The following is a 19010-nucleotide window of genomic DNA, read 5'->3' as shown; positions in this document are numbered from 1 at the left end:
GAGAGTGGTCCATATTCTACAGGTAGCTATTTGAAGAGCTTTAAGCAGAGGAGAGACTTGGCTAGATTTTTAGGAAGATCATCTGGGCAGCTGGGTGGAGGTGGATGGAAGGGAGAGAGACTCAGAATAGTAATCCAGGCTCAAGTTGATGGTCGCCTGGACCAGGGCTTGGGGCAGTGAGGAGGAGATGAGAGAGAGAGGCAAAGTTTTCCGGATCATGATGGTTTGGGGATCGTTAGAGGACAGAGAGCAATTCTGAAGGACACCCAGTTTCTGCTGCTAATCCAGGGGGATGGGGGAGATCTGCTGAGGTCAGTTTTGGGTGGAGCCCAGGTCTTCTGGCCCCCAGTCTTTTCGCCTCCTGGCGCTGCCAGAGACCACTGCCCGCGGGCGCGCCCTCCCAGCACCAGGGAACGCAGCTGCTCGGCCGGCGACTGAACTCAGAGCCGGAACCTCACGCTCCCGGCGGTGGCGGGCGACAGAGGGCGCTCCCGCACACGCTCAGGCCGCTCTGGCCCAGCCCGTCTCTGTGGCCGCGGAAGGTGACGTGGACCCGGAAGTGGTCGTCGTCGTGGCTGCACCGGGGGGAACGGGGCGCAGGGCGCAGAGGGCGGCCGGCGGGCGGACGGAAGGCGGCGATCTCACACCTGCGGCGGCCGGGGACGCAGGCTTTGTAGGTTGGGTGCGAGTCCGCTGAGCCGACGAGCGGCTTCTCAGCCCTTCTCTTGCCCGTCGGAGCCGGGACTAGTTCAGCCGGCGTCACCATGACCAAGGCCGGTAGCAAGGGCGGGAACCTCCGCGACAAGCTGGACGGCCACGAACTGGATCTGAGCCTCAGCGACCTGAATGAGGTCCCGGTCAAGGAGTTGGTCAGTACAGTCCCGCGAGGCCCAGGCGCCCACCCGCGACTGGCGCTGGCCCCTGCGTTGGTCGCCTTCTTTCGCATGCCTCGGTCTCCATGGCTTAAAATGAGGTGGGGGGAGTGGGACTAACTCCCCGGGGGAGGCCGCGTCCGGCCCCAGTTTTCTTCCTGGGATGTACACGTGTCACTTTGGCACAGTTCCAGAAGATGGGAAGGAGCTGCTTGTCTGGCTATGGGCTTTTTATGGGTCAGGAGTGAATCCTCCCCCCCCCCCCGCCCATTTCAGGGGCTTTCACAACGCTCAGCTCCTTGCCCGACCCAAAGTAGGAGCCCTCGGAGCGCGATTGCTGGATGTATTCGGAGAATGAATGAACAGATGAATGAATGACTTGGTCCAAGTAGGCCTCCGGTTAGACCTGGGTGTGGCCCAGACCTGGCTTTTCTTGGAAGTCAGAAATCCCAGCTGGCTGCCCCAGCCCTGAGGCGTACTTCCTTGAAGAATGTGAAATCTCACTGCTTGGTTGGCAAAGTCTCTTCCCAACTATGAAACTGGTGGAAATCCGCACCATCGTGGCCCACCCCTCCACCCGCCTACTCCCGTACCCCCAACCGGGGAAACAAGCCTGAGGCCCCAGGGACATTGCAAGACTAGTTTGTTGCCAAAGTGGAGTTAGATGGTACACCCCTGCTTTGCCCACCTGGTTCCCCACCCGCATCCCCCACAGTAGCCTCCCTTTGGATGACCTGCACTTTCCTCACTGCCTTTAACGAATTATATTGAGTTTGGCACTTGGCCCAGTCTTCCCTCTGCCTTGGCTGTGTAGTATGGAGGTTAGAATGGGATTCCCAGTTCATATATCAGTATTATTGCTTAATAGCTGAGTGCCCTTGGCAAGCTAAGTTATCCTTTAAGCCTAGGTTTCCTCATGTATAAAATGGTGATAGTTATTCCCATCGCATAGGGTTGTTGGGAGGATTAAATAAGACTGTAATGTAAAATGCTTGGCAGGTAGCAAATGTTGATGCATGTAACTGTTACCACAGTGTGCTTCCCACTATGATATCTCAAACTTCTTTAGGTGGTCAAACTTCATGCTTGGGACTTTGACATTTGGAAAGTCCACGTTGGCCCAGTGTCCTTAACTGAATATTTGCCTTCTTCCCCGCCCCATGTTTCAGCCTGGCCCTAGAACTGCAGGCATCCGGTTGGTGCAGCATTGCCCCTGGGAGAACGGAAGGGTCAGTTTTGCTGAGCCTCTCCATCCCAGGCCCCATGGGAAAACAGAGCTGGGTTGTGAGGGCCTTGATTTCACTCTGCATTCACTCATTTACTCATTTGTTCAGTTACGAATCAGCCAACGGGTATATGGAGTGCCTGGAAGACCGTGAACTGGAGAATATGGAAATCACAAAGCTATATTAGACACAGTCCCTGCCCTGAAACCTAATAAGGGGCAGTGCTAGAGAGAATATTAAAAGTGCTATGGAGAATTTCTAAGAATCTGTTTTTTTTTCCTTGGATGTTCCACAGCCAGATCCCTACTCTGCATTCTTCTCTAGGTCATGGTTGACTGGCTCATTTTTCCTTGCGTGTCTCCAGGAAGATTATAATTAAGTGCTATTTTTTTTAAAGGCCTTTTCTTTTTTTTTTTCCATTGTTGAAGAAAATTTTTTTAACATCTTTATGGGAGTCTAATTGCTTTACAATGGTGTGTTAGTTTCTGCTTTATAACAAAGTGAATCAGCTATACATATATCCCCATACCTCCTCCCTCTTGCATCTCCCTGCCATCCTCCCTATCCCACCCCTCTAGGTGGTCACAAAGCACCGAGCTGATCTCCCTGTGCTATGCAGCTGCTTCCCACTAGCTATCTGTTTTACATTCGATAGTGTATATGTGTCCATGTTAAAGGCCTTTTCTAATCATGGGAACTTTCTGTGGAAAATGCTTCATTAGCAGATGTCACTGAATTGTTCCATGTGTTGATCTGACATTTTGTTCTCATTCCCTTTCCTAGGCTGCCCTCCCAAAGGCCACCATACTGGATCTGTCCTGCAATAAACTGACTGCTCTACCGGTAAGACTGGCGAGCAAGCATGATTCCCTCTAGAGCCCTGATGCTTCTCCTTCCTGTCTGGGGGAGTTGTGTCATAAGGCATAATTTCAGGATAGGCCTGCAGGCAGGCTACCACTAGAAAAGGGCTAAGCGCTTTTGCACACACGTCTCACGGCTCACCACCAGGAGCTATGCCTGCTATCTCCATTTTCATTCGAGCTGGAACAGCTAGTAGTGAACGGTAGAGTCAGGATTTGTGCATAGGTGCCTCTGACTTGGGGCCTCCTGGACTGTTCCATCACAGCGTGTGAGCCCAAGGCCAAGGTGTTCTCTCTTTGGGTCCTAGTCGGATTTCTGTGGCCTCACACACCTGGTGAAGCTGGACCTGAGTAAGAACAAACTGCGGCAGCTGCCAGCAGACTTCGGCCGCCTGGTCAACCTCCAGCACCTGGACCTCCTCAACAACAGGCTGGTCACCCTGCCTGTCAGCTTTGCTCAGCTCAAGGTAACAATTCATGACCCAATGTTTCACGGCCAGGTGTGGCAGAGGGCTCAGGGACTGAGGGAGTGTGGCTGTGAGAGAGGCCAGCAGGAACGCCACCTTGTTGTCACAGCCTCAGACAGCTTTCCCTGCGGCCGGAACAGAGAAGGGCTTTCTTCCTGCTCGTTTCGTTCCACTTTCAGGGGCTCTTCATGTGAACTCGGGCTTACCAGACTCTCTGCCCCATCTGTTTAGAGTCTGAAGTGGCTGGACCTGAAGGATAACCCCCTGGATCCTGTCCTGGCCAAGGTGGCAGGGGATTGCTTGGATGAGAAGCAGTGTAAGCAGTGTGCCAACAAGGTAAGCACGAGGCTCCCCAGTGGCTCCTTCACACATTCCCCTGGGACTTGCCTCTGTCGCCTCTTGTTTTCCCCTCCCAAGGCACCCATAGCTGTGTCTTTTTTTAAAGAAGATGTTGAGGATAGGAGTTTATTAATTAATTAATTAATTTTTGCCGTGTTGGGTCTTCGTTTCTGTGCGAGGGCTTTCTCTAGTTGTGGCAAGCGGGGGCCACTCTTCATCGCTGTGCGCGGGCCTCTCACTGTCGCGGCCTCTCTTGTTGCGGAGCACAGGCTCCAGACACGCAGGCTCAGTCGTTGTGGCTCACGGGCCAAGTTGCTCCGCGGCATGTGGGATCCTCCCAGCCCAGGGCTCGAACCCGTGTCCCCTGCATTAGCAGGCAGATTCTCAACCACTGCACCACCAGGGAAGCCCCAAATAGCTGTGTCTTTTAAAGCATGAAGGTCTCTGAAAATGTCTACTCTGAACCTGTCAAGCAAAGGCACCTTTGTTTCTCTCTTTACAAAAAGTAGAACAATACTGTCTTCTGCTCTACTGCAGTACTTCTGTTCCTAGAAATCAGGACCTTGCATGATCCAACACTGCACTGTTGACAGTTGTTTATATGGAACAAGAGGGTTAGGCGCCGTAGCGTTTCTGAGTCACTGTTATTGAATTTTGATAATAAAGGTGTTGTTAGTATTTGTAAGTTTATACCTGTAAACAGACACATCCTGGGCACACCTGGCATTTGATTTCAGTTGAGTCACCTGACATAGGAGGAAGGAACTAACTGGCAGCCTGGAAGGCAAATATTGCCAATAACCTTGAAGGTGCTTTACATTGTTTCTTAAGAACAGCACTGTACCCATCTCTCAAAAACTCCAGCTATAGTCATTTTTTCCCTCCAGCTTTAGAACAGATTGCTGCTGCTTCAGCTGAGGACCAGATGACTTACTTGGCTATGTTTAGGGGGCGTTGTGAACACAAAAGAGTTAACTTTAAACGCTAGATTAATGTAAGCGAAATGTGTGTATGATGGGTCTCTGTGAATCTCGGGAGTAATGGCCTTTCTTTTCCTATCATTAGCTCAGGGCTTCTTAGATAGTCTCACCATCTGTGTCACCCATTGTTACAAGAAACCAAGCACAGCATCAGTGCATCCAAGAAGCCAAGGCAACAGTTTGCCCTCAGCTGGGAACAGTACAAGTGATCAGTGAATCCTGTTCTGAACACTTGGTGCTTTAAGAATGTTTTCTGTTCTGCAGACTAACAATAGCTACCGTTGACTGCTCTTCCCCTGTTGTGCATGCTTTGCATGTTTCATCTCATAACCCTCATAAACCTGGGAAGTAGGTATTAATTCTGTATCCCTGACCCGAGAAACCCTCAGTGTGCAACACCTTTCACTTATCCATTTATTCATTCAACTAATACTACATTAAACCAAAGTTGCTGATATTCCAGTTTTCGACCTACAAAAATAACTTCTGTTGAGTGTAAAGGTCTTTAGTATTCACAGGTATTTTCCAGACAAAGCTCCGGGGAGCACGGTGCATTGGGGATGTGGTGAGAAGCCATGCTCTGGCACCGCTGCCCAGAGCTGTCTCCTGCGCACACCTTTAGGCACGTACAGGAGTGGCGTGGGGCAGTCAGAAGGAGGTCACTTGTCTCCAGGAGTTAGTTTAGGTCAATTCTGACCTTGTGGGTGCATAGTAACTAATTAGCTTGGCACATAGTAAAGCACCTTTTTAAAATAATTTGTTAGTTCAACAGTAATCATCAGGTGCTTACTACCTGCTGTGGACTGGGATAGGTAAACAAAAGCAACCCTCCCGAGGCTCTAGAAGAGCCTCTCCCATTTCTGACTGGGCTGTGTTGTCAGATAACTGACTCCTGATGTATTGTAGCCAAGCTAAAAGGGACGGCTCTTAAACGTCCAGGTTCTTTATTTAGCCAGTTTTTACCCCCTAAAGCCAGCTGAATGGTTGGTGCTTATATAAAATTCAGAGTTCAGGGTGAGACAGGGACTTTGAACTTGGGCCCCCTCTCCACAACATGCTTGACCTTCCTCCAGATCCTGCAGCCCCTTGTTGAGCAGCCATTTTTTAGTAAGCTTGACTCCTTTGGAGAGGTGCCAGCTGGTGCAGGTCCTGGGTTACTCAGGACAGGGTTCCTTGTGGCTTTAAGCCAGGCTCTTGGAGGGAGTGGCTTTTGCAGACCTGCTCCTGTGTCCCTCTTATGATAGATGTGGGCATGTCTGAAGTTTCCATGAAGTAAAATAATTACATTTGAATACATGTCTGTCCTGCAGGTTGTCTAGTGCAGTAGCGAAACAAAATTAAGACAATTTGCTGTCTTCATTTAGAATACTTGAGGTTTTCTTCTCTTATTAATGCAGTCAAGCAACAGTGTTCACTGAGCACATCAAACGCCTTTCTCTTACAGCTCTCCTGCCTCTGTGCACTGTACGTAAGCGGGACAAGCTCTGGCCCAGGAACTCAGGAGACCTACCTGTGCTACTTTCTAGCCATGTGACATCAGAGCCTGGGTTTTCTTCCTTATTTTTACAATGGGCATCCGGTCAGTTGCTCATCACACCTGTACTGAGTGCTACAACTAGCTAAACGCTGTGCTCACCTGCAGAGCTAAGGACAGTAGTCCCTAACCCTTAGGGAGCTTACAGTCTAGGACTGAGATGGATAAGAAAACTCCCCACGGGTGGGAGGAGGGGAGCCTGCGGCAGCCCACAGAAGTCAGGAGAGTGTCTTAGAGGAAGTGCTGTCCCTGTTTAACACAGAAGTTGCTGGGAGAATTACATAAAGCGATTGTAAATGGCAGGACTTTTTAGATTGCGGTTGGCATTGTGTTTCACAGACTTCTCTCCTGACAGCTTTAGTGAACTGGGCTTATGTGGCTCTTCTTGGGCTAAGGTTGGCGCGGTGAGGACACAGGATAAGGTTAACTTCATTAGCTCTGCACAGCTCCCAGGAACTCTGGTGATCAGGGCTGCTGAAAAGAGCAGTCTCTGTTTTGAGACTCCCCGCACTGAAGACAACTGTGTTGAGTAGTTCAGCACCCTCCTCTCCCTTTGCAGGTGTTACAGCACATGAAGGCCGTGCAGGTGGATCAGGAGCGCGAGAGGCAGCGGCGGCTGGAAATAGACCGAGGTAGGTGGCCACCCGCCTCACGCTTGAGCAGCTAGGATCCAGGATAGGAGCCGTGCGGAGCAGTGGGGAACAGCGTGGTGGTAGATGGCAGCATCTCTCCAGTCCTGGCTTCTCCCCCGAGCCCCACAGCCACAGTCAACTGCTTATCTCTCTGTCTGCTTGGAGGGTTAATAAGTATCTCAGATTAAACCTGCCTAACCAGCTCCCCTTCGGCACCTTCCGGTGTCCCCCCATAATGGGAAATCACCATCCCTATAGTTATTCAAGCCTGAAATTGGGAAGATATCCGTGATTGCTTTCTTCTGTCACTCCCATGTCTACTCTATCAGCAGTGGCAACTCCAGTGCCACCACCGCAGTCAAGCCTCCAGCCGTTGGACTGCCACAGTACCTCCTAGCACCACGTCCTGGCTCCATACTTGTGCCCTTTCCACACAGCAGCCAGGGAGATCTTTTCAAAACCCAAATCTTTTCTGCCGCTATTTGCTTAAAACGCTCTCATGGCTTCCAACTGAGATTAGAATGAAATTCAAACTCAGTAACATGGCCGACAAGGCCCGCCGTGGCCGACCAGGCCCGCCGTGGCCCAGGCCTGCTTGCTTCTCCGGCCTCGCTCCACACACAGGGAGAGAGTGCAGTTACCGTCAGCCACACGATCCTCTGCTGTTGCTTGAACACACAAGAACAGTCTCATCTTAAGGGCTTTGTTGGTCTCCTTTTCCCTCAGATCTTCACGTGGCTGCCTGCTGGCTTCGTGTGGTCCTCATCTGAAACCCTAACCGTTTCAGAGCCACTCAAGCTCGAAGAGCCAACCCACCTGCCACTCTGTGTCACATCCTCAGTTACTTCCTTTACGGCACATATCACTGTCTGCTTCCCTGTTTGTTCACGTGTTTACTGTTTGTCTCCTTCTGTAGAAAGCAGATGACTTAGGCACTAGAGCTTGACTTTTCTTCTCTGCTGTGTCCGAGCGCTTGGACCAAGGCCCGGCACACAGTAGGTGCTCTGTTGACGAGCCGGCTGACTTCTGAGCCCGCTCGCTGGCGGACTCCCGTGGTTACAGGGACATGTGTCGTACTGACGAGATTGGAGCCCCTGGGTTGTGCCCATCCCTGGTACACGCACGGCCGCTGTGCTGCCCACGTGCACTGTGACCACTGCTCCTTTCGCCTCTGGATGGCACGTGCTCTCTTGAGGCTGGGCAGAGTGTGTTCTTGGCATTCTTGGTGCTCAGCTGGAACTTGGAGCTTGTTTGTATGTAGAACAGCAGTGGAAAGCTACAGTGATAAGAATAGTGCTATTCAGCTACATGATAGTTCAAATAGGCTTTTGAGCCCTAAAAGGACATTTAACCACCATTTGTGGCATTCTGGCTTTGGAAAACTGTGCTTCAGTCTTCCAGATAATTTGGGAATGCATTTTTAGAAACCAGTAATTTGTAAGGTGGGTGCTGTATGTAAACATACTTGAGCTGTGGAATAAATCGGAATGTTACACAGACTCCTGAGTTGAAGTCTAGAGTACCCTCTGACAAACTAGTAGTCTTGTTTTTTCAGGAAAAATTTCCATCTTCTCTAACCCTGAACCTGAGCGCTCCCTTTTTCTTCCTGCCCTCCCCATGCCACATTCCTCTCCGAAGCTTGGGAAGACGGGACTCCCATAGAATCAACACCTCCCTCGTTTCCTCTCCTCGTAGTTGAGTTGTGCAAGGCTGTCAGTGGCTGTGTCTTCTGAATTAGTACCTAATTCTAAAGGAGCACCAGACTCATCACCCATGCCTTTCTTATGCGCCCCCCACCCCGTTACATCACCCTAATCTCTGCTGCTTGTGGCCAGGAACCCCTGAATAAGAATCCACTGAGCAAACCCTGAGAGCAGCTTATTGTATTTTAGGGAGGGCTTACTTCCCAGAGAGCAGAAAGACAGCTGTTGCTTTTTAATGTATCTTATGTGATCCACAGCATAAGGGAAGGGAGCCTGAATCCATATTAATCACTTGAGAAAGCACACTGGAGGTTTGTGGGAGAGAAGCCACTTTTGGGTATACTTTCTCATAGAGGCCGAGAAGAAGTGGGAGGCCAAGCAGCGAGCTAAGGAGGCTCAGGAGCGGGAACTGCGGAAGCGGGAGAAGGCGGAGGAGAAGGAGCGCCGGAGAAAGGAGTATGACGCCCTCAAAGCAGCCAAGCGGGAGCAGGAGAAGAAACCTAAGAAGGAAACGAATCAGGCCCCGAGTAGGTTTTTCTCTCAGTTGCAGGGTTCCAGGAGGGGTGTGGTGGGGAGATGGCTTCGTTTCCAGGCATGGCTGAGCGAGTGAGTGAGCGAACAAGCTTGCAGACCTCGTCAGGTACAGTATACTCTAAGGCCTGGGAGTAACTCAGAGGGTCCGCTTACGGGGAATGGGGACCCTCCTACTGCCCCGAATGGTTTGTTTCCCCAGTGTCACATGCTTATGTGCAGGTATTTGGGTCAGATGTAGCTTAGAACATTTCCAGAACAGGGAGGTGCACTTTTTGTAAGGGTTAGATTCTAAAATCACCCAGAAAGGTAAAGACTGCATATGGTCACATGACCCTTAAAAGTCCCTGACGTCATCCAGGAAGTGGACTGAGCTTCTGAGTGTGTGGTGCCATCTCAGTGGTGCCAGCACTGCCTGTGATTTTCTTTCCCAGTTGGACCCGATCACTCTGTTTGGTGAACACCAGGGGAATCACTTGGCCTGAATTTGGGGAGCCATGTCGTATATAAAACACGTTAGTGTTTTGCCTGAATATGTCCCGTTGGATTTGTGTAGCAATGTGACTCCGTGTATAAGGGAGGACCGTGTATCCTCTGGGCCAAAAGGGACACCTGAGGGAGAGGAACCTGAGCAGCGAAGCTCTGTGGGGAGGGAGGCCTGCAGGGCCTGTCCCTGCTTGCCCCCGCTAGCCTTGAACAAGTCACCCAACCTCACCACCTTTCTGTTCCCTTGTGTAAATGAGGATCATACCTCCTTACAGATTAGTGATAGGATTAAGTGAGAAAAACCTATGACAGGATCACGTAGTTCTTGGAATGTGGGTGTTCAGTCAGGTTTTTTAAAAATTTGCCTAAAAATCTCAAAATCATTTTTTTTCTTCAATAATTATATTCACTGCAGACAATTTCTTTATATATATCGGAAAATGGCAATCACCTGTAATCCCCTGTTCCCAGCAGTAATCACTGTTACCAATATGGTATACTTTCTTCCAGGCTTTTTTTTTATCTTATAATAATAACATGAACAATATTCATAAATTTTTTTTTTTTTTTTTTTTTTTTTTTTTTTTTGCGGTATGCGGGCCTCTCACTGTCGTGGCCTCTCCCGCCGCGGAGCACAGGCTCCGGACACGCAGGCCCAGCGGCCATGGCTCACGGGCCCAGCCGCTTCGCGGCATATGGGATCCTCCCAGACCGGGGCACGAACCCGCATCCCCTGCATCGGCAGGCGGACTCTCAACCTCTGCGCCACCAGGGAAGCCCAGTATTCATAAATTTTGAACCTGCTTCCCCAAATGGGCAGCACTCCGCCCACGCCTGATGCCTCCTGATGAGCCCCTCCCCTTGGTCCTCAGGGGCCCGATCATCAGCATGTTACGGAGAGCTTAGGGCCCTGGGGACTGTGTGCCAAGTGAGACATCCAGAACGAGACCCAGTTCTGAATCTACCCCCTGAGATCCAAGGGAGAAAGAGTTCATATTTCAATCTCTGCATAGCAGAGTTTTTAAGAGCTCAGATGTTCCAGAAAACGTGTTCTCCTCAGGGCCGGGGGAGTTTTCATCAGAGCAGAGGGGTGTACGTGTACGTGGACGTGCATGGAGACTAGCATCGACTGCAGAGTGCGTGTCCTTAAACTGACTGGACTCTGCCTACTGTGACTTTGTCCCTCCAGAATCTAAGTCCGGCTCTCGGCCCCGGAAGGCACCGCCCCGGAAACACACTCGCTCCTGGGCTGTGCTGAGGCTGCTGCTGCTGCTGCTGCTGCTGGGTGTGGCTGGCGGGCTGGTCGCCTGTCGGGGGACGGAGCTGCAGCAGCAGCCCCTCTGCACCAGCGTGAACACCGTCTACGACAGCGCGCTCCGCGGCCTGCGCAGCCACGACATCCTCCGGTGGGTCCTGCAGGCCGACTCTCAGCAGTGAGCTCGTCCTCCACACCTGCCGCCTCCCGGCCTGGGAGCTTGGATTCCTATGGAATTGGGTTCTGTTGGACACAACCTCTGCTTAGAGTCAGACCTGCCTGCCATCGTCACATGGCTGCCGTTCGGTACTTGAGACCTCCTCTTTGTAAGACTTCTTTGTTCCTTAGTCAGGGTTCCCTGGTGGAATAAGGAGAAATAGGAGGTGGGGCCAGTTACCTGCATGCTTAAAAGAATAGGCTTGGGGTGGGGAGAGGAAAAAACATAGCCTTTTCTAGTTGTTATACAAAGCTGTATAAAGGCAAGACTCATTTCTACTAAAGGTCAGCTGTCACTACATTTATACTTTTGTATGTCACAAACCCTTTCTTTCATTCCTCCCTGGGGAGCCAGGGCAGGTCAGGAGGCAGTGTGTTATTGGGGACTAGGGGAACACCGTACTCAGCAAATCTAGTCTAAATTGGGGAGGGAGGGGCATACCTATTTTTTAAGGACCTCAAGACATTCAGATATTTTAACAGTCATACAAAATCTCAGGCTGTGACAGGACTTCCAGACCATCCAGTCCAATCTAACACTTGTAGACAGGGAAACTGAGGCCTTCCATGACTTGCCTGTGGTCTCCTATAGCTGGTTTGAGGCAGAACTGGATTCCCACCCTGGTGTCCTTTCTTTCCATCATTTTGCCTCCCTTATAATGTACTGAGAGAACAAAACTTACACCAGAGTTGTCCCTTGGCTGGAGTATAGAACCTTTCATGGGAAACAGATTCATGACCCACAGATAGAAATCTCATAGCCATGGGGGTCTTCGGCAGCTCTTGTAGAGTCCTGCGGCAATTTATGTGGCTTCTATAACACGGGGACGGTCCAGGCTCCTTGCGTCAATTTGAGAGCATTAATTCCCTGATTGCCAATAAACAAGAAGGCGGACCCTTGCAAAGCCACATTGTCTGTGACAGCTCTCTTCCATAGTCGGTGTGACTAAATACCTCATAGGCAACCTGAAAACGAAAGCTTCATAAGAGACTGAGGTTTAGAATTGATTCTAGACATAACTACACCTACACAATGAAGGGAACTAAGTAGCATCGTGGAGTTTAAAAGTGGTACGTTAACGACTAGCATGAATAAGCGCAGAACTGTCCATTCTCTCGTCTGCCAGACTCAGCACTTTCTTGCTCTGTGGCCTCCTTTGCCTCCTTTCACAACAGTTGGGTGAAGGGATCAGAAATGGCCGTCACGGTGCTCATTCACAGAAGACTCCCGATTGAAAGTTCCTTGCCTCTCCCCAGGGAGAGCAAGAACCTGTCATGTCCAGAGACAGAGTAGGGTCCATCTTTTCGGCACTAGTGGCCCACGGATAAGACTGACACTTGTGACCATCCTGATAGTGGAAGAAAAGACTTGTTCTTTTCTCCCTCAGGGAGAGCTCTGCTGCATAGGCCCACACCTTACCCAGAATCACTACACATTCCTTTAGTCTTCCTCCAAGCTCCAGAGCCATTGGTACAAATGCTTTATTGAATCTAAACACATAGTACATAAAATGAGATTAAGAGAATACAGAAGTCAGCATAGTGATCAGACCTCCCCCCATTCCTTGGCGGCTTGAGGCAGCTTCAGTGGATGGGAGGAAGGCGGGAGCACATCCAGCCTTGTCAAGCAACCTGCCGAGGGCAGTGCACTTGTGACCTCAAGATTTGATGCCGAGGTTCTTTTGGATTTTTGCAATTATTAAATTCATGTCTGAGTGGTCTGTCTTTGTTCCTTTGTATTTTGAGGGCTGGCTGGGGCAGGGGTCGGGGTGGTTTGTACGTGGCAGTTGACTTGCTGGGAGAGGAAGGCAAATGTGAGCGTCTCAGCCTCTGCCCCACGTTGACAGGTAGGGACACTATCACAAACAGCGACGCCCAGGAGAGCGTGTTGTGGGCAGGACCCAGGCTGTGCTGCAGGAGGCGCTTCTAATCCCTGCACTGTAGTCATGCTCTGAGGTCCGGGGGCTGGGGTGGAAATCAGCTTTTCATCCCTGTCCCTGAGGGCTGGCATCAGTCTGCACTGTCTAAAGAGAGATCTGGCTGCAAAGCTGTCATCTGAAGGTAGATACGCCTGGAGAGCTCTGGTCCAAGACGGCGGGAGGTGGCTGTCACACCTTCCCCACGGCGCACCTGTATGTCTGCAAGCAAATTCTGGCGTTCTTGCTCAGAAAAACACCGCTTATAAGCCTGAAAGTGGTAAATGACCTGTTAATACCATACCACCCATGGTCATTCCTCACCTGTGAATAAGGGACGGGAAGCTCGGGTTGGGGGATGAGAACCATCCTCCCTCCCTGGTCAGTGTTGACTCTGATCTCAGACCCGCACTGTTGACTTACAAGGCATTCCTGGGCCCTCACCAGTGCTGTCCATGGAAACTGGGAGTCCACTAAGGCCACAGTGCACTGGGCAGTGACCCCTGAAACGGCATACCTGGATCAGGAGCTGTGGGGAGGGGTAGGCGTCCACAACGGCACTGGCCATTTCCAGGCTGACTCGGTTCAGCTGCTGAATCTGTCTCCTCCAGACCACCGCAAGCCCCCTGCCAGAGCGGTCCACCTTTGCCCCTCCAGCCCAGTCACTCTCCAGGCAGAAGGAGAAACTAGCCTGATCTCGGAGCTTCCTGCAAACAGCACAGTTGAGCTGCGAGTCGTGTGTTACTGTGCTGCACCTGTCCCCTTAACTAGGAACTTAAAAACCCTCCACTGACATCGGAAGAGGCGGGCGTGATGTTCTCCCTGGCCAATTGGAATGCTCCTCCTGTCCCCTAGCAGTGCTAGTCACCGATTCCCGTAAAAACGACATCTATTCCTTTTCATGAAAAAAGAAGTTACCAGAAAAGTACGAGACTCTTGCTTGCACTGAGACTGGGGTGTCTTGATCGGGGAGGCAGTGTGCATGGGCGTTAGCACAGAGCACTGGGTATCAGGCAGGTTGGAGTCTTGTTCTGGTTCTTCTGATTCGCTAGGAACTCTGACAAGTCGGCCTCTTTAGGCCTCAGTTCCCTCAGGTATGAAATGAGGGACTTGGACTGGATTGTCTCTGAGGAATCACTGATTTTAAATTCTCACTATGAACAGCCCTTGAGCTAAGTAGGCTAAAAAATTGTTTTACAAGGGCTTGTTTCACTGTGACCTGACCTGCAATGAATTCTGGTCAGTCGGCCCACGGATAACCCAGTACCAACCTGCAGAACACAAACTTACACATAAGCTACAGGAGAACATTTTAAAGGGACTGAGCTTGGGGGCTCTTTCCAAGAATTCCCAGGGTTAGGTCAACTCCTTCTGCCTCAAACTTGAGTGACAACAGACTAGCAGCAGAGTTTAGGGGAAAGGGACGTCATCTTTGGGTACCAGAATCACTGTCAAAGACAAGGCCAAGCAACCGAGCCGGGACCTGACAGGGGCACTCACTTGAAGGGCGCCTCAGCCACAGCCTTCGTGAACGCGCACGCCAAGTCGGCCAGTTCTTGCCAGCTGTGCACAATTCGGGCCTGGGCTTCTGTGTGCAGCTGCAGATCTACCAATGCCTAGAAATCCCAAAGCAGATGGACTGGAAGGGTATGCAGTGGCCAGTTTGAAACTCTTCTCCTCTCACTGTTCACTGACGCTGCACCCCAGCCCCTTGGCTCCCCGTTTGGCCCCTTCTCTCCTACTTAGTGCCAAGGTAGAAAGTAGTGTCCGGCAGGCATTGTACTCTTTATCAGTGGTGAATCGGGTTAGATGCGAGCGGGCACCCACGATGACTCAGGCAACAGAAGTTCTTACCTCCTCCATGTCTACCCTGGTCACCACAGCCGCTGTGTTGGCCTCCGGCTGTCTCTGCTTCTCCTTCTCCTTGGCCTGTTCTCCATTTGCCACTCCCCGTTTCCTTCTCCTTGGAGCATTCGGAGCACTGGAGCAGGGGAGGAAATCAAAGAGCCGCAGCTCCAGGCCGAGCTCGGGCAGAAGAGGTGTGAGAAGACTGGACCAGAGAGTCCCACAGGGCTAGGAGGGATGCTATTTTGCAGAGGGACCCAGATCTGGGATGAATAAATCCACCCCTGTTGGCCTAAGAGCTGCCCCTTTTAATGCTAAGTCTCAAGGACAAATCCAAACCTGAAGCATTTCCCCGGATCCACAATCACCAGTGACAGAGCTTTCCCAGCTGTCCTCGCTGTGATGTCAGTTACAAAGCTCCGAAGCGTTTCCTTCCCTTCCTCGGTGCTGCCCAGACTCCCCTGCGTGAAGGAGCAGAAATGCATGCATGCCTGCTCCCTGCAGTCAGCCCTCCGTCCCAGCCTCAGCGCCTGCCCCTCCGGCTGTGCCCACCTGCTTGAAGTTGTAGATCATGGACACAAACGCCTCTGCCAGGAGCAGCACCAGAACCATCGGCTCCTCCACCCAGCCCTCCTGTCCGTCCTGTCAAAGGGCGCGGAACCCAGCAGAGGGAGGCAGGTCAGCAGGTGCTTAGCACCTGCGAGAGAGACCCAGGCCTTCTGGGTGAGTGACTTCATCGCCATCAACCTAGTCCACTTTGCATTATCCTTTTTCTTCTGGAATGAAGTCATGGTGGCAAGAAATAGTGACCCATAATCCTGTCCTTCCCTGTCCTCAACTGTTCAACCTCAGTGTACTGCACCTCTGAGGCAGTGATTCAGAAAGGAGCATCAGGGACTTCCCTGGTGGTCCAGTGGTTAAGAATCCGCCTTCCAATGCAGGGGACGCGGGCTCGATCCCTGGTCGGGGAACTAAGATCCCACGTGCCTCAGGGCAACTAAGCCCACACACCGCAGCTAGAGAGAAGCCCACATGCCGCAACTAAGACCTGATGCAGCCAAAAAATATAAATAAATATTAAAAAAAAAAGGAGCATTAGTGAGTTGAAACGGACTGAGAAGTAACTGCCAATATTTCTATGCATTCTGAATAGGGGAATGGAGTGAAGGAAACTCTTCCGAAGGACTTGGAACAAATAAGTAACTTGGGCTTTGAGGCTAGATGCTAAGCCGAGTGGCCCTTACACATAGGTTTTGTGTGACAAAGATAAGAATCACCAAGGAAACTTCAGTCTGTGAGAGCACCTCTTCTTCGCCATACTGGGGCATAATCAAACAAAGCCAAGGCCGCGTCACGGTCCACAATCCTACAGCAGTACGGTATTACAGAGGAGCCGTGAGCAGGACTTGTGCGGAGTTTTCTGTTTAGGTCCCTATAAGCAAAAGCCAAGACCCATAATATTGCAAAGCACAGGTGGGAGGAGCTCTGGGTTCTAGCCCCTCCCACCCCCCAGCCACTACTCAGCTGTGATCCTTAACAAGGCTTTCAACTTCTCAGGGCCTCAGTTTCCCCACCTGTGATGTGGGGACAGAAACGGGTGATTCCCCCCCACCCCGCCCCGAGGGGCATTTGGCAATATTTGGAGACATTTTCAATTGTCACAACTGGGACAGGTACTGTTGGCAGCTACCAGGTAGATGCTACACATCCTACAAGGCACAGGACAGCCCAGCACGACAGGGGATTAACCAATCCACAATGGCAGCGGTACCCGAGGTGGAGAAGCCAAGTTAGAGCTGCTGTTGTCCTGAGGTACTGCGCTGCCCCTTGTAGTGTCCTTGCACCCTGCCCACACCTTGGAAAACAGCCCCTTTACTAAATCCTCCTCAAAGTATACTCGGCTGAGTGTGCTATCTGCTTTCCTGCTGGAGCCCTGACTGATAATACATCCTTTAGACTAAAAGCATATTTATCCTGTAACTCTACGGAGGAGAAACAGCAGCCAGAAAGCCCCTACCTCAGTGGACCCAGCCCTTCTCCTCCACGTGATGCTGCAAGGCACGGCCGGCGCCTCAATCACACAGCAGCACCCCATGGACTGTAGTGCTCCGAGGAGCTGGCCCCCACCGTCCATCTGTAAGAGCACTGCAACAGATGGGAAAGGGGCTGTCAGTGGGGCCCAGAAAGCAGTTCACCCAGCAGGAGGTAAAGAAAGATGCCTGCAGGACCTGGATCCAGCAGCACGACGATATGCTTTAAGCACTCCTCTGGCCTCTGAGCTTTCAGCCTGTGAACCAGGGCTGCCTTCTTCTTCCTTCCCTGTTGCCTCTGGGTGCTTTCCTTTTGGCTTGCTTGTCCCCGCTGCCGGCATCCCTGTGAGCCTCTCTTCTGGACCTTCTGATTATGCTTGTTTCTCTTCTGAGGTGGGGGCACCTCAGCGTTCGTTTTAGTTACTGTCACGCTGTTGCTCTGGACAGAGCAGGGAGTTTGGTAGGCTGGCAGCTGATGGCATGGACTGGCTACCATAGGGTCCTTGTTACTCGATGCACACCTCTCTGAGGTGTCACAGAGAGGAACAGCACGGATCTTTGTAAAGGGCTGGTTTTGCCAGTCGCGTGACGCTCCTTCATTATTCCGATGATCTAAAACCCTTTTAACTGGGGAGCTGGAGTCCTCAGGGCTCAGCTGCTTGTGGGTCAAAAACTTACAAGTAAGTCTCTCAGCCAGGGGAGCAAATTCTTCCTCATCCTCACTTCCACTGCTTGGCGCCCTGACTGGCTCTGTTTGTGTGACGGTTTCAGCTGTCTCTGGAACAGGCGGTGGATCTCTCAGTTTTGGTGATGGAGGACAGGAGGCCTCAGAATCTGAGGTGTCAACCACTACAATCTCCTCCTCCTTCTGAGGCTGCCTCCTCTTTGCTGAAGACGGTTCCTTCTTCAGAAAGGCAAATGTTGGCACCTCCTCAGACTCACTCTCACTGGAATCCAGTGAGAGTGATGACTGCTCTACAGCCATCAATATGTGCCATCAGATTAACTCCCTAAAAAGAAAAGAGATGAGACACAGACTGTAGCACTGAATTCAGTCCACTTGATGTGTTCTATGGCCAAGCTTTAAGGACATCAATGATACACAGAGAAAGAGGATATGGTCCCAACACGGTCAATCTGGAACTCAGAACAGCTATGTCTGTAGTCTAACAGGAAACCTTCTCAAACCCTTTCTAGGTCAAGGTGAGGTATAAACAAAGTGGAGGTTACTATTAAACAATGTTAATGAGGTACGAACAAGACTCAACACCACCTCTTTGCTGATCTCTGCATGTCAAATGGAGATACCAAGAGTCACTCTTTTGTAGCTGAGTATGTGAACTTTTGTGACTGGCTTCTTAGCATAATATTTTCAAGGTTCATTTATGTTGTAGCATGTGTCAGTACTTCATTGCTTTTTACGATTGAATAATACCTCACTGTACAGATATGCCACATTTTGTTTGTCCATTCATCATTTGGTGGACATTCTGTTTAATTCCATTTTGGGCCATTTTGAATGAATAATGCTGCCATGAACATTCTCGTCCTAGTTTTTGTGGGGATGTTTTCAACTCTCTTGCAGACAGACCTAGGATTGCCAATTGCTGGGTCGTGCACAAGAGTCATTCTTTGGACAAATATTCACTAACACTGTAGGTGTGACCCGAGATAAGCCAGGTAACCTCTCTGGGCCTCGCTTTCTTTTTTAGTAAAATAGGGATAATAACATTACCTACTTGACAAGATTGTAAAAAGTTTTTTTTTTTTTTTTTAAAGCATGCATCTACAGAGCTTAGTACAGTATCTGGCACGCAGGAAGCGCTCAGTAAAGTAAGCTGAACGAGTAGGGAGAGACCTCATCCCTGTCCCCGCACGGACCTCGGCAGATTCTGGCAAAATGCGGGGGTCGGACAAGCGGGTCCCTGCTGAGCGGGCTCCAAGCCTCTCCCGCCGACACCTGGGCGGGCGGCTCGCCCACGCACCGCGGCAGAAGCGCCGGACGCCCCAGCCACCAAGCCTCCGCGGAGCTGAGCTCAGGTAGTAGGCCCTACCCCGTCCGCCCGCCCGCCCGGCCGGCAGCGCTCACCAGCAATTTCTCGCGTCACTCTTTCATCC

At 51.1% G+C, this 19010-nt stretch overlaps 2 protein-coding genes across 4 annotated transcripts; one reads left to right on the top strand and one right to left on the bottom strand.

Annotated features, from left to right (window-relative positions):
* The first annotated feature begins 565 nt into the window (after nt 1-565).
* LRRC59 (leucine rich repeat containing 59) lies at nt 566-11402 on the top strand. The gene is made up of 7 exons (XM_081218613.1): nt 566-869; nt 2882-2941; nt 3267-3425; nt 3657-3761; nt 6838-6910; nt 8967-9140; nt 10820-11402. The coding sequence occupies exons 1-7, from the start codon at nt 765-767 to the stop codon at nt 11065-11067; spliced, it is 924 nt and encodes a 307-aa protein (XP_081074739.1). The 5' UTR covers nt 566-764; the 3' UTR covers nt 11068-11402.
* Nucleotides 11250-19005, bottom strand: EME1 (essential meiotic structure-specific endonuclease 1). 3 transcript variants are annotated; one of them, XM_081218610.1, is made up of 9 exons: nt 18982-19005; nt 17091-17902; nt 16880-17007; nt 15415-15504; nt 15202-15323; nt 14872-14998; nt 14518-14633; nt 13535-13724; nt 11250-13239 (listed from the first exon to the last, which is right to left on the bottom strand). In XM_081218610.1, the coding sequence occupies exons 2-9, from the start codon at nt 17875-17877 to the stop codon at nt 13210-13212; spliced, it is 1590 nt and encodes a 529-aa protein (XP_081074736.1). In that variant the 5' UTR covers nt 17878-17902; nt 18982-19005; the 3' UTR covers nt 11250-13209. The 3 variants fall into 3 exon arrangements, with proteins under 3 accessions (XP_081074736.1, XP_081074734.1, XP_081074735.1); XM_081218608.1 differs by having other exon boundaries at nt 11250-13288; nt 18982-19004; XM_081218609.1 differs by lacking the exon at nt 18982-19005 and adding an exon at nt 18774-18956 and having other exon boundaries at nt 11250-13288.
* Between the last annotated feature and the right edge of the window lie 5 nt (nt 19006-19010).

Source organism: Mesoplodon bidens, assembly GCF_964165515.1.
Source record: "Mesoplodon bidens genome assembly, chromosome: 19".
Taxonomy (NCBI): domain Eukaryota; kingdom Metazoa; phylum Chordata; class Mammalia; order Artiodactyla; family Ziphiidae; genus Mesoplodon; species Mesoplodon bidens.
This window is presented reverse-complemented; position numbering and strand designations above follow the sequence as displayed.

Coding starts and splice junctions, on each gene's coding strand:
- LRRC59 (XM_081218613.1), top strand. CDS start 765: ATGACCAAGGCCGGTAGCAAGGGCGGGAACCTCCGCGACAAGCTGGAC. Junction 3,426..3,656: donor TCAGCTTTGCTCAGCTCAAG/GTAACAATTCAT, acceptor CCATCTGTTTAG/AGTCTGAAGTGGCTGGACCT. Junction 3,762..6,837: donor GTAAGCAGTGTGCCAACAAG/GTAAGCACGAGG, acceptor CTCCCTTTGCAG/GTGTTACAGCACATGAAGGC.
- EME1 (XM_081218608.1), bottom strand. CDS start 17,877: ATGGCTGTAGAGCAGTCATCACTCTCACTGGATTCCAGTGAGAGTGAG. Junction 17,008..17,090: donor CGTCGTGCTGCTGGATCCAG/GTCCTGCAGGCA, acceptor CATCTGTTGCAG/TGCTCTTACAGATGGACGGT. Junction 14,634..14,871: donor CCAGGGTAGACATGGAGGAG/GTAAGAACTTCT, acceptor TGGGATTTCTAG/GCATTGGTAGATCTGCAGCT.